This window comes from Berghia stephanieae, chromosome 1 (genome assembly GCF_034508935.2).
Source record: "Berghia stephanieae isolate SIO BIC M18660-M18661 chromosome 1, UCSD_Bste_1.3, whole genome shotgun sequence".
Classification (NCBI taxonomy): domain Eukaryota; kingdom Metazoa; phylum Mollusca; class Gastropoda; order Nudibranchia; family Aeolidiidae; genus Berghia; species Berghia stephanieae.
In genome coordinates, this window is record NC_088360.1 from 13,934,611 (window position 1) to 13,948,739 (window position 14,129).

At 33.2% G+C, this 14,129-nt stretch overlaps 2 protein-coding genes and 1 non-coding gene across 3 annotated transcripts in view; 1 reads left to right on the forward strand and 2 right to left on the reverse strand.

Annotated features, from left to right (window-relative positions):
* The window catches only part of LOC144968549 (putative small nuclear ribonucleoprotein Sm D2), a 399,977-nt gene that overhangs the window by 340,751 nt on the left and 45,097 nt on the right, over window positions 1-14,129 (reverse strand). The window lies entirely within an intron of this gene.
* Trnat-agu (transfer RNA threonine (anticodon AGU)) lies at window positions 8,133-8,206 on the reverse strand. The gene has a single exon. It is a non-coding gene; the product is annotated as a tRNA-Thr (tRNA).
* The window catches only part of LOC144968419 (coiled-coil domain-containing protein 25-like), a 28,466-nt gene continuing 22,755 nt past the window's right edge, over window positions 8,419-14,129 (forward strand). Inside the window, exons 1-2 of the mRNA XM_078906756.1 lie at window positions 8,419-8,556; window positions 13,310-13,357. Of these exons, the coding sequence (XP_078762882.1) occupies window positions 8,532-8,556; window positions 13,310-13,357 (73 nt within the window). The 5' untranslated portion in view covers window positions 8,419-8,531. The remainder of the gene's footprint in view (window positions 8,557-13,309; window positions 13,358-14,129) is intronic.

Genomic DNA, 14,129 nt, shown 5'->3' on the forward strand with positions numbered 1-14,129 from the left:
TTTTGTTTTTTTTTTGTTTTTGTTTTTTTTTTTTTTTGTATTGTGTACACTCGACGTGTATTCTATGTAAATAAGTGCACGTCGTGTATAATCATTTTGCTTGATTTTATGTTGTATACTTGAGTGACTGATGTTAGGTAGGTTAGTTATTGAGAACTTTGAGTTGATATAAATTGGAGATGAAGCGCTATAATATGTATTTTATTATTATTATTATTATTATTATTATTATTATTATTATTATTATTATTATTATTATTATTATTATTATATTATTATTATTATTTATCATTATTTTTATCATTATTATTATTATTATTATTATTATTATTATTATTATTATTATTATTATTATCGTTATTATTGTTATTGTTGTTTTTGTTTTTCTTTTCTTTATTCTCCTAAACTCGGAACATGAGGATTTTACTGTCAGGTTTGGCAGCAACTGATAAGACATTCATTACTGACCGATTGTTGCGTGGTAGTTTTTAGTTATCTATGTAATGAATGTAGCGTACATGGTATGTTATTTTGATATTTATGTATGTCTATTTGTGTGGATGCCATTCTGGGACCCAAATAAAATAATTTAGTAATTGGTAGACATCATCATCATCATCATCATCATCATCATCATCATCGTCATCGAGATAACCGATTGATAAAGGTATTGTACTTGTCGGCATATCGTTTTGTTGTTGTTTTTCTGTTTGTTTGTTTGTTTGTTGTTTTTTATAGTTTTTGTTTTTTTGTGTGTTTTTTAAATATTATTTGTTTGGTTGGTTGTTTGTTGTTTCTTTATCATTGAGCAAAACACTTAACACCACTAGCTCACTTTGTGTCATTTGGGTTGTATTCGATTCCTACTTATTATTCGATTTATATGATATGACTTGCTATTGGATATCGTACCAAAAAATGACATTGTCGTTAATATTTTAAGATCTTAAGCCATGGTAATTTATTTTGGGAATCTTTGACCGTGTGCCAGTTTTCTATTCGATTTCCAGGCGAAACATCTCGTATCATCATTCATTTACCATGTCGACAATTCTGTCCTGTATTTTCTTGCATTGTAATCCCTACTTATCTTCTTTCTTTCTTTTTCATACATATATCATTATTATTCACTTATTAATATTGTTTTAAACATGATTTATAACCGAGTGTATATCTCCCTGTCATCGGCAGATCCAAACCACAGATTACGATTCATTGACTTAAAACAATAAAATTAATAAGATGTAACAAAGACAAGTCACATTGTTTGAGTTCTTTGATCAACTTTTACAGGCGGATTTGGTCGTCGCTTCAGCACATATGAGCACGTGACTTGGCAAAGGGACCGCTGTCCCGGGATGCTGTGAATGTTTTTTTGTTTTGTTTGTTTTTGTTTTTCTCTCTCTCTTTCATCCAAAGCCGTGATTTGGCACCTGGAACTCCAAGAAATTACGGACAGTATTTTGCAATAGACTAGTACCATATTCATTCAACCTATAACAAGAAAGACGTGCTACTGTCCATTCAACATTACAAAAAGTGTGATTCCAGGAACTTTATAAAATATAACATACGGGGACGGAACTATTCCCAATAAAGTAATTTGACAAATAAGCTGCCAGATTTCAAGATGTGAACGAATGATCAAGTTGGAGAGGTGGGTGGGGACGGGGAATTTTTCATGGACTGGATTGGGGTAACAAAAACAAAACAAAACACGATCTTGTCAAGTTTCAGACTTGAAGGAAAAGTTGAAACGTTCAAAGTCTCAATTCTAAGTCACACAAAATGTTGCAATCATCCCTCCTCTTCTTTCCTTCTTAATCTAACACACTCTCATTCAACTGCAAACCTTCAACAACATACCATTTTGAACAGAACCTACAGTGTTGTGTTCAGGGAGGGGGGGGGGGGGGGGGGGGGGGGGGCAACGACCAATTTTCAGAGACGGGGGAGCGCTTCTACTACTGCGAATAGTGATTCCGTAGTGAAATCACTATTCGCAGTACTACTGCAAACAAGCACTTCGAAATTCATCATGGTCCAGGTACAGTCTTCTAAAACAGAGTATCTGTATGGATCCTTGCATCTTTATGGGTGAGATGATCCGTAAAGTTGGTAGCTATGGCTGTCTATGAACAGTGGTGCATACACCAGTGTCATAGAGGATAGCATTGATATGTCTCTGTCACCTGTGTTGTGGAATTCTCAAAGATGTACTGAATAGTTTGATTGAAGATGTTCATATCGTGAATGCATGCATCAAGTCTAGGCTACGTATGTGTGATGCCAATGCATTCATCTGTGTACCTTTAGTAGAGCTAAGGTGTGAGGCTCATGTGCCACAAAGCAAACGTCTCTTCCATGCAACCCATAAAGAAGTTTCAATAAGAGGGTCCATCTTTGTTCCAATAGCAAGTAACTGGTAATATGTGTGCTGATTTGGCAAAACCCGTCGGATGTCGCATGGGCCAGTTTTAGATATGATCGAATATAGGTGAAAAACCATTATTTGCATGATTTTCGTTTTTTCACTTCATCGTTTTTATTATCCATTCAACTATATTTTCACGAATGGATTTTACAATTTGAAGCTGATATATAAGTTAATTTATCTACACACTAATATTTTTTCTTGAACTCTGTCGAAGCGTAATAAATACCTTCAAAATTGACCTAAAATCTGCCTCTATGACAGAGGATTTCAATTCAGCACTGAGAACTGAAACTTTTACCAAACCCCAACATATTACATATCATTCTTTTTGTCATTATTCGCTCTTGGAATGCAAGTCAGTGCGCATGAATATGAGTTATCGGTGAGTCAGTATAACGATAATGGGAATATGTCAAAATCTATGAACGTGGTATGCAAGCGCTGTTGTGATGATAATGTAACCAGGGACGGCTGGTAATAATGGGCAGGGTGGGCAAATACCAGCCTGTTTTTCAAGTTATATGCTGTATTACCAGGTCCGAAATAATCTAATTTAAATTAGATAATTTCAAAAGTTAGTACTTAAACTTGATACTTCGTACTGAAATCAATTTGTGTGTATTTTTGATAGATTGAGAATCACCATTCACCCCGTAATACATAAACCAGGATACGCTCCTGTTCTTTTTTTATCACTCCCCCCCCCCCCCCCCCCCCCCCCGAGCAACTCCACTCCGCCCACATCGTCATCCCATCGTCACGTCGCCTCACGCTGAACTCCGAGTTTGCTGTCTGGCCTCTCTAGTACTTCTTCTTCTAGGTTCCATGCCTGGTCCAGGCTTCGGATACTGCATGAATCATCTCTCTCCATTCCTCCCTGTCTCTTGCTTTTTCAAACAGCTCTTGGATTGTTAGGTTGGTGAAGCCCTTCAGTTGGTCTATGAGTGTTTTTCTTTGTCTCCCCCGGGCGCGTTTACCAGGTATTTTTCCACAACTTGCCAGGTATTCATTCTTATCTTTCCTTACTATGTGTCCGAAAAAGGATAGTTGTCGATCCGCTATTAAGGGCATTAGTTTCCTTTGTTGGTATGTTTGTTTTAGCACTTCTTCGTTCGTTTGTGTGCAGTATACGATATTCTCTGCATCCTTCTCAAGCACCACATTTCAAAAGCTTCAATGTTCTTTTGTGTTTCTGCATTTGTAGTCCAGCTTTCGCATCCGTATAACAAGATTGGCCACACGTAGCACTTCAAGACTCGGAATCTAATCCCGAACGACATCTGTTTGTTTTTCAAAATGTTTCCCAGGTCCATGAAGGCCTGTTTGGCTTGAGTTATTCTTGCTCGTATGTCTCGGTTGTCACTATTGAACCTAGGTATTTAAAACTTTCTACGTTGGTAAGTTGCTCGCCGTGAATCGTTATATTGCAGGTGTTGTTGTTTTCGGGGGTTTTCTGTATTACCATGCATTCCGTTTTGGTGATATTCACTTCCATTCCCTTGGCTTCACTATCTACTACCACTTTGTCAACAATCTTTTGAAGTTGGATTTCTGATGTTGCAATGAGTACCGTATCGTCTGCGTATCTTATATTATTTATGTTGTGACCTCCTACTTTTATTCCCTCCATATTAGTTATGCCCCTCATGATTGTTTCTTGGTATAGATTAAACAGATCTGGTGAGGCAACACACCCTTGACGGACTCCTTTCTTAATAGGAATGGAATTTCCTGTAGAGTTTCCGATTTTGATAGATGCCTGCTGGGTGTAGTATAATGTTTGCATGAGTCTGAGGTCTTTCTCATCAGCGCCAATTCAAATGAGCCCACCTTATAAACCAGTGAACACTAAATGCAGATTTTGGCAAACGAACTTTTTCTAATTTATTGCCTTACTTGTGCTGGTACCATTGATGTAATGACATTGGGAAGGTTCCAGTATTGAATTTAATTTATTAATTTACTAATATATCAATTTAGTATTAACTTGCGTTGTTTTTATATATTTGTTTATCCATTTAAATTATTTCTTTTGTTTGTTTTTTTTTTCTCGTTTTCTTTAGTGCTTCTCAAAACTCATTAATTAAAATTGTTTTCTTATTTGATTTTTTTTTTAAACAAATTAATTTGTTAGTTCTTTTTTTTTTTCTTCAAATTCTTAAAGTAATTACCACTGTATTTTTATTGCCAGACTAAATATTTTTGCAAAACAATGTAATTTGCTATTGTATTTCCTCTAATAAAACAAAACACTTTTATTCAAAAGTCACGACGAAATAAATATATAAAATACAACCACCATTTTGGTTTTCTCAACAATTGAATTAGTATACGAGAAATACTCTTCTGAGAAAAGAGAGAGTTGAATTCTAAGTTATAGAGGAAATAGATACGTTTAAAGGAAGGGTGGGCAGATTCCGTACTTGCCCGTCCTGAAGCTAATACATACATAAGATAGTTCGTGATGAAGAGGCGAGAAGCTAGGGGTTGGTTGGGTAAGGAGTAAAGATAACACGGTCTTTATTGTTATAGTCTAACGAATGCATGCGGAGAGATTGGTAGCATTATTTTGTCTTAATTGTATTGTATGAATTATTGGCGAAAGCCTAAGATTAAATAAACTTTGTTTTTGTTTGTCTTTTTTTTTTACTATGGAACTGATACTTGTCATAGCAGACCTGCCTACTTGAAATAGGAAAATAAAAATCGTAGTTTTCAAGGTTGATAAAATCGTAGATATTTTAACTACCCTTTAACAAAATCACCGGAATTTTCGTCTATTATAGGTATCAAATTTTAAAAAACGAGAAAAACTGATTGGAAACGTAATAATGATGGCGGTGGTAGTAATGATGATGGTAATATTATTATTGTTATTATTATCATTTGTTATTATTATTATTATTATTATTATTATTATTATTATTATTATTATTATTATTATTATTATTATTATTATTATTATTATTATTATTATTATTGTACGTATTGGTGGTATTACGATTGTTTTTTGTTTGTTTGTTTTTTTGTGTGGTTATTATGGTATCAGTTTATTGTTTGGTTCCATTTATCATTTTTTTTTTCCCACTTTCATGTATGTTATCATCAAATTTTATGATTTATTGGCGAAAGCCTAAGATTGAATAAACTTTGTAATATCGTATAGTAATCATCATTGTCGACGACATCGTCGTTGTCATCATAATCATCATCATCATTAACAACAACAACATTAACATCAAGTACTACAATAGCAATAAAAACAATATCAACATCATCATATAATTTCCGTCATCGTCTCCACAACTATCATTCTAACCAACAGCACCATCAAAACCACTACCATAATTACATCCTCCCTCACCGTCTCCTCTTCCTCCTCCTCCTCCTCCTCCTCCTCCACCACCACCGCTACCACTATTCCAACCACTACCACCACCGGCACAATCATTCTAACCACCAAGAGAGCAGTAAAAATGATGCAATTTGAGCTCTGAATGAAACTCGAGTCATATCGCTGTTGTTGCTTCTCGATAAAAACTTTACAGTTACTACGTACTACTGAAAACCAGTAATGTAACAGAAATATTAATCTCGCCGAAGAGGGATTAAAGCATCTCTTTAATTTTTCGAGTGAACGAGATGGACTTGTATTGTCAAGGTTGTCGCATTACGTCTCTTCGCTTTAATTTTTTGTTGTATTCTCTTTCGTGATTCATTTTTGATTACGTTTGGAATAATTAAAATCTACAGGTATTGTCGTTTCATTGTGAATGTGATTATTTGTGGTTGAAATAAATTTTTTTTAAGGTGAACAAAAAAAAAAAAAAAAAAAATAATTAAAAAAAAAAAAAAAAAAAAAAATATATATATATATATATATATATATATATATATATATATATATATATATATATATATATATATATATATATATATATATATATGACCGACTCATCTTTGCCCCACCACTATAAATAGGCTAGAACCGCCACTGAATGTAACTGTATTTTAAACAATTAGTCTTTACAAGCTATTTTCTCCGTTTTTTCCTAAATTTTAGACCTCCCCTTCAAAAGTGAATAACTTAGGCCCTAATTAAGATAATTGCAAATTTCAAGCTGCATTTTGTCCAGAAATGGTGATTCAATTATATCCAGAACACCACACATATAATGATGAAACTATTCTCCACTTAATTACAATGAGTTCAGCGTATGCACTAATTATCTGAACAATGAATAGGTTAGATATTGAATCATGAGAAAACAGCTATTTTAGCGGCAGCCTCTTATGATTAAGGAGCTTAAAAAAGAGCGAAGATGAATGATCTTTATTGTCGACCAGCATTTATTTAGGCTAGAAAATAAGATGCAATCACTATGAAACCAGAAGATAAGTTGCACAATGCATGTATTCAGTCCTCCGGGGGACTGGTTTCACACTTAAAATGAGATTGGAAATAGCATTTTGACACCACACTATTGTTCCCTATTGGGTCAGTACTAATACCAAGTACCAAGTAAAGGGTGTTGATTAATGCAGCGTCTAATGGCACGTAAAACATCAGAATGGGAAAGGGATGTGTTTTGTCTACATCCATAGGGAAAATGAGCTAGGAACTCCGATTCGATCGTTGATATATCTGAGGAAGAGGACAAAAGACGACAGAGACAATAGAACTATCAGGAAATAAATCTATGCCTTTGATCTTTGGCAACGTGTTAAAACAAGGGTTACCTAACTCGTTGGGGTCCAGCTTCAGCATATTTGCTCTCTGTGGGAGTCCCTTTTCTGTATGAGTGAATGGAATTTCAGCGGACCCGACTATTGTCAGTAAGTTATGCAAAAAAAAAAACAAAAACAAAAAACAAAAAACAAAACAAAAACACACACACACACACACACACACACACACACACACACATATATATATATATATATATATATATATATATATATATATATATATATATATATATATATATTATATTATATATAGTATTATTTATATATATATATATATATATATATATATATATAAAATATATATATATATATATATATAATAAAATAAAAAAACAAACAAAAAACAAACCCCCCCCCCCCCCCGAACAGAACAAATGGGTCATCTGGATATTCCATGTAATTGGAAAATCGTAATATCACCTTACTAGCATCATGTCTCGTCCTACATCTTTATAGTTAATGTCGGCTTGTAAAGCGCGTTAAGCACATTAAGTGGAAACTGCACAATATGCATGGTTAAGGTTTTGGGGTGTTTTTTTCTTCCTTTTTAAAAGTAGTTTTTTGTCTTGTGTTTGTTTTTTAATCGCTACCTTATATGATTGTACCTATAGCATAAAGAGCTGTTAGAAAATGTGGACTAAAAACTATTGGACAAAATTAATCAGCCGGCTTTAGAAATGAACAAATTATTTAAATAGGAAATAATTAAGAAGGAATGTGTCAGGCAAAAAAAAAAAAAACCCCAAAAAACGGCTTCAGTCAACATATAAAAAATTGTTTTAATTAAAACAAACATTGAGTGCTGAAAGGTCTTATCACACGTTCCGTCGAAATTAGAACTGAAAAGATAATAAATGAAAGCAAGGTAAAAGAGAGAGTAAAGAATCTTTTTATTATTAAATTTAGTCCAAAGAAAAAGAAATATTTAAAAAAAAAAAAAAAAAAAAGGCTCCAGGGGGATTCGAACCCTCGACCTTCTGCTTACTAGGCAGACGCTCTAACCAACTGAGCTATAGAGCCAGTTGGAAAGTATGAGGTTATTTTAAATCATATACAGTAATTTAATATCACGAGCTTGTTATTTGAATCATATTTTTGTCCTATATATAAATAGTTTTCTTTCCTTTTTGTTCTGGGCAGAGAAGTTTTATTTTCAGCATTCTCTTGTGGAAAAACATCTCGAGCGTGTCTCTCTTTCTTTCCGGTCACGTTGGATGTGTATAATCAAACTTTTCGATGTCGTAACGTAAACTTCCTGTTACTGCTGCTGCTACTTTTGCTTTCACTCATTTTACACCAAGTGAAATGCAATGAACCACCCGTTGGATTTTACTGAACAAAAGCAATGGTTTTTTACTTTGAAAGCAAAGGTAAAGGAGATATAATTAGATACCGATTGATTGTCAATATAGCGATATGGATCAAATTATGAGATTAAGTCTGCTATGTGAATTTCTAAGGGTGTCGTTACTAGAGTCTAGCCTAGTGAGTAGAGACAGACACACAGTACAGCGAGTGAAATGCCACTAAGTGCCACATTCATTTCACGCTGTGATTATCACCAGACACCTGTCTCTGGGGATAATGAAAATTCGTTAGGTGGGGGGGGGGGGGGGAGAATGGATGGGACATTTATCCCTTGCAACTAGGCAGTTTAAGTTTAGTGAGCAGCAGCAGTGGCAGTCAAATTTTGACCCAACTCGCCCATAGGAAAGTTGTGACTGGAAATTGCCGTTCGCGTTTTGGGGGGTTCAATTAAAGATGCATAACTTCGTTATACAGAGGAATATCGCAGATATTTTGGTATCATTATTTTCGTCTTTCAATTTCCTTTTAAATGGTGCCAATTAAGGAAAAATCCATTAATAATTCCAGAAGTTATATGAAGTTAAAATTTGGCAATTTTCAAATGCATTTATTTTTTTTATTTACCGCGTGTGTTTTTAAAATTTAAACGCTTGTTTTTAGAATAAAAGCTAAACTTTATGCATGCCAAATTTCAGGGCTCTATATCGATGCGCAGACACCTTTTAACTCTGCGCCGAAATGCCTTGTTTACATTATCTTCTCATCATGGCTGCCGGGCGATATCGATAGTCATATCGATATTTTAAATTTAGTTATGGATTATGTTAAATTTAGTCCATAATATTTTCAGTACTATTATTTACTATGTTTTTATTTTGAATACATACTTTCCAACTTTATTTATAGGCATTTTATAGTTTTTGTTTTAAAAGTTCGTATATTTCTTCTCTTTGTGAAATTCGATATTAATAATATCGATATTTTAAAAATACCAATTGCTTTAATTTAATTTTATTTTACTTTGCCATCAAGTCATCAAGTTTCTTTCCCATATGTTTAGGTATGCTTATCATTTGTATCCATATTTTAAAGGCCTTAGCCTTAATAATTATTAAGAAGTTCTATTAGTTTTGACACCCCCATACATTGAGAGAGAAGGGGGGGGGGGGGGGGAATAAAATTATATGAATTGTCAGTTCAAATGATGTAATTGCAATAAACCCAAAGTGGTTCAGCAGAATTTTTTAAAGTATTAAAAGCCAGAACTTTCCTTCTAATTAGAATAGGGAATCTGTTTCAATTTATTTGAACTTTTTCAATCTACCATTTTATTTATATGCAATTAAATTGCCATAGGTAAAAATAAACTCATTATTACACAACATGTTTATATCTTTTCATTTAAATACTCTCAAACCCTTTTTTATTCTCTATGTATTAATTCAAAGTAAAAGGGGGTAATTATTTGCAATTGTTTCAGTGAGATATTGGGGATAAATCCAAAAGTGATAGAGCAAATTCTTTCTTACGTCTAGTCGAGTTTTTGATTATGTAACATTTGCGTCATATTATGTAATAATGTGTTAATTTGAAATGTTTATCTTCCTCTTTATTAATGTAAATGCATTGTCCTCGATAAGACGAACATTTTGGTATACAATATATGATAAGAACTCCATATTGACTGTTTTAAACCATTTTTTATTAACATCACGCGTTTTCGGTCACAACTTTGCAATGGTAATTTTGGGGTAAAAATCGGTCTGAAATTTCAGACTTTGAACTGCCGTAACTACATTTCTAATCAAGATAGAAACAAAATTCAAACTGTTTTGTAATCTGTGTTACCAGCTCTTTCATATGACATTGGTTTCAAGTGTGTGAGGTACATTTAGAATTCCTATTAAACTCCCTATTGCAACGTTCTGTAAAAAGAAGACGGAATTAAAAAAATAAAATTTTTTTAAAAAGTGACGGAACCACAGGATTTGAACCTGCAACGTCGATTCTGGTAAAACTTCCAGGGCAGACGACTAAACCATTCGGCCATGACACCCACTTCGAAGTCGACGCATATTGTGTAGTAACAACTGATTTAATGTTGGTTAATTTTATGTTTTTTGTTATAGATATTTTATTAACTTTCCTAATTTAAATTTCTATGTGCATTTGGAAACGGCTGTCATTATTCCCAGACGCCTGTCTGGGGATAATAAAAATTCGTTATCCCCAGACAGGTGTCTGGGGATAACCAATTTTTGTTATCCCCAGACACCTGTCTGAGGATACTATCCCCAGACGCATGTAGCAAGTGGGCAGAAAGATTTTATGCAAAATGCCAAACTAGGCGTGAAAAATACCAAATATTCTGGAAAAAATACTAGTGGTTGTGTCCCAGAACAGTTAATATATCAAGTGATATTTAACACAAGATGAAAGTAAATAGTGGTCAAATGTCAAATCCAGCTCTTTTAAAAAAAAATATATTTTAAAGCAAATGGATCAATGAAATTTCTTTTGTTACTTTGATCTGAAAACGTCAAACTGGCAATTCGACTTTTTATTTCAACCAGGAAGAAAGTTGTTAATCATCAAATCTGTTCATAGTCCATCAACCATTTAAATTTTCATTACCAATCTACCTGTTAACTTTATTGATCATCTCTTGTTTCTATAATTTGCTCATTCTGGCCACAATTTTGGGGACGACCGAGAATAATTTTTATGTCGTGGACGAAATCCTAGGCCATGGTGTTGTTCGCCCCAAAGCCCAAAACCCACACCTGTTATTTTCCTGTCTGCTTCGCACAAGACAATACAATTTAGTATCACACGTCCACAAAACTAGATCCAACAACATATTTTTATTCGAATCAGAGATGAAAATAACTACCAAAACAAGGAAGCAAAAATGGTGGAAATATGTTTAGCTCATATATGAATTTAAAATATTCCGATAGTGGTGTGGATAGGCAGCTCAGTGGGTAAGGCCACCTTTCATTTTACTCCTTTTAGCTGCACAGATTCGACCCAGTCGCGACGACCGCCCCCCCCCCCCCCCCCCCCCCCCCCCCCCCACTCATTTTTTTTTTTTTTTACTTTTCTTTCTTTCTTCCCAATTGATTTTCATTGTTTTCACTGTTGTTCCGAGTTCCGAGCAAGAGTTTTTTTTTTTAATCAGTTGAATTTTTTATTTGTCCGATAATATTATTTCATTATCTAATTTGCTCTAGATCTATTATTGTTTTTTTTTTGTTTTGGTCAATGATAATAATAATAATAATAATAATAATAATAATAATAATAATAATAATAATAATAATAATAGAAATTGTAATATTTGTTATTATTATTACTATTACCATCATAATCATTATTATATTATTATCAATAATAGTATTATTTTTATTATTAATACTCTTATTATCATACTATTACTATTATTATTATTATTATTATTATTATTATTATTATTATTATTATTATTATTATTGTTATTGTTATTATGATTATTATTATTATTATTATTATTATTATTATTATTATTATTATTGTTAACACTATTCCCTGCTCCGAGGGAAATCTCTCTTTTTCTTTTTTTTTTTATATTTTGACCTAAACCTTAGAGTTTTTTTTTTGCTAAACCTTTATGTAAATGTTCCGTTTCTGAGCATGAATTTCTTAAATTGTTTTTATTTTTAAAACAATTATTGTTTTTATTTTTAAAACAATTATTGTTTTGTTTTTTTTCTCCTCTATCTGACCATTTGGTCGCTCTCTGAAAATTTCTGTTTGTTTGCTTTTTAATTTTATTCTTTTTAGACACTATTTGAGATCGGAGTGGGGACGAATATATTTGCTAGAAACTAGAAAAAAACAAGAGAGAGAGAGAGAGAGTTTAATAATTAAAAAAAGAGGTGGGGGGAGGATGGTTGGGACATTTATCCCTTTCAACGTTCTGTAAAAAGAAGGCGGAATTTAAAAAAAAAAAAAAGTGACGTTACCAGGATTCGAACCCACAACGTCGATTATGGTCAAACTTCCAGGGCAGACGACTAAACCATTCGGCCATGACAACCACTTCGAAGTCGACGCATATTGTGTATATGTAGTAACAATTACTTTTAATGTTGGTTAATTTTATGTTTTTATAGATATTTTATTAACTTTCCTTATTTCTATGTTCATTTGGAAACATTCCATATTCTGGAATGTGGATAATTGTTTAAAAGAGCTGAGTTTCAAATAGGCGTCTGGGGATAATGAAAATTCGTTATCCCCAGACAGGTGTCTGGGGATAATCACAGCGTTTGGAAACATTCCATATTCTGGAATGTGGATAATTGTTTAAAAGAGCGGAGTTTCAAATATGTGTCTGGGAATGACGAAATTTCATTATCCCCAGACAGGTGTCTGGGGATAATGACACCTTCATTTCATCTAACTTAAAATTAACCACTTAAGATTGCCAACAATTACTGTCGATCTATTTAGACCATAAAGCAATACTAAATCCTACATTTAAAAGATTTAAAGTTGCATCTTTCTTCCAAAAAATAAAACAACAACAAAAAGAATTCCTAGATATCTAAATCTAATTTGACTTGATATTCCTGGGGATGAATTTTTTTTTTTAATTTAAAAACAGATTTGACATAATTTGATGACGAACTAATTCTAAATTCTCAGAATGGTATGTCAACACAAATATCTCAGATTTAGATTGTTATGGTGTGCTGTGTTCTTCAAAGCTGTGACTGTGACATTGTACAATTGTAGTTTGATTCAATCTTTTTAAACTTATTATTTTTACAGTTGTTTCACCACCTTATATGCTTTACATGGGATTTGACAAACATGAAAGTAAGTTATCCTTGTAGTTATAATCTTATTTACATAATAAATATTTTTTATTATTAAATAACTTTTAACGAAGTGGCAATTTGGACCCGAGTCTGAATTGCTTCCCATGGCAATTCAGACTCCTGCCGCAATGTGCCTGCGCAATCACAGGAAGTGTTGGAAGTGGAAGCTGGGTCTAAAGTGAAGCGTTGTAGGGTGGGGGGAAGCTGCTCGTTGTCAGTTGTCAGTCAGTAGGAGGGCGAGTGAGCGAGCAAGTCACATTTTAGAACTTCTAAAGATGACTCCCTTCAAAAACGGTGATCTATTTTCTTCTTTCAATGAATTCATTCAAACTTTGAAAGAATTTTTGAAGGCGACCTGTGCTTGTGTCAGGATGAAACATTTAGGTGCTCTCAAACTCAAACGAAGTATACTGGTAGTGTGCTCTTGGAATCTGGAATCTGCATTTGAACTAATTCCCCTTTGTCTTTTTAATTGTAATTCTAGAACTAGAACTTTTTACTATCCAATTTTCTCCCTTTTTACTGGCGCTGATATGACCTAAATGTGTTGCAAGCGCCTTAAAAACCAAAAAACAAAAAAACAAAACATAGATCTAAATATTCGTGGTCTTTGGGAGATTACAATTGTTGTCGCTATTGTTAACGTTAACAATCAATTTGCCCTTGCATAGATAAAAGAGTGTCTTTGTGTAATGATTGGAAGATTTATTTGATTTGCCATGAGCGTGTTGCAAAAGATACATGCATGACATATCTCTACATTAATATAA